Source organism: Penaeus monodon, chromosome 28 (assembly GCF_015228065.2).
Source record: "Penaeus monodon isolate SGIC_2016 chromosome 28, NSTDA_Pmon_1, whole genome shotgun sequence".
Classification (NCBI taxonomy): domain Eukaryota; kingdom Metazoa; phylum Arthropoda; class Malacostraca; order Decapoda; family Penaeidae; genus Penaeus; species Penaeus monodon.
The window spans coordinates 20,079,037-20,079,323 of NC_051413.1; the positions used below are offsets into that span (position 1 = coordinate 20,079,037).

At 56.8% G+C, this 287-nt stretch overlaps 1 protein-coding gene across 1 annotated transcript in view; it reads left to right on the plus strand.

The window, feature by feature from the left end:
- Positions 1–235, plus strand: part of LOC119591414 (dipeptidase 1-like) — a gene marked incomplete at both ends in the record, with an annotated part of 94,984 nt that extends 94,749 nt beyond the window's left edge. Inside the window, 1 exon segment of the mRNA XM_037940156.1 lies at positions 59–235. Within this exon segment, the coding sequence (XP_037796084.1) occupies positions 59–235 (177 nt within the window).
- Positions 236–287: the final 52 nt, after the last annotated feature.

Here is a 287-nt window from a genome sequence, read left to right on the forward strand (position 1 = left end):
ATATGCCTCCATACATAATCTCCACACGAGTAGCCATGGCCACCGCCTCCTTCCGCAGACGGTGGTGCGCGAGATGAACCGCCTGGGGCTGATGGTGGACCTGAGCCACGTCTCGCAGGCCACCATGAAGGCTGCGCTCGACGTCTCCCGCGCGCCCGTCATCTTCAGCCATTCCTCCGTCTACGCCATCTGCAAGAACCCACGAAACGTCCCCGACGACATACTCAGGAAGGTGGTGAGTACAGAGGGATACATATGTACATAAATGAATATATAGGCCCACACAA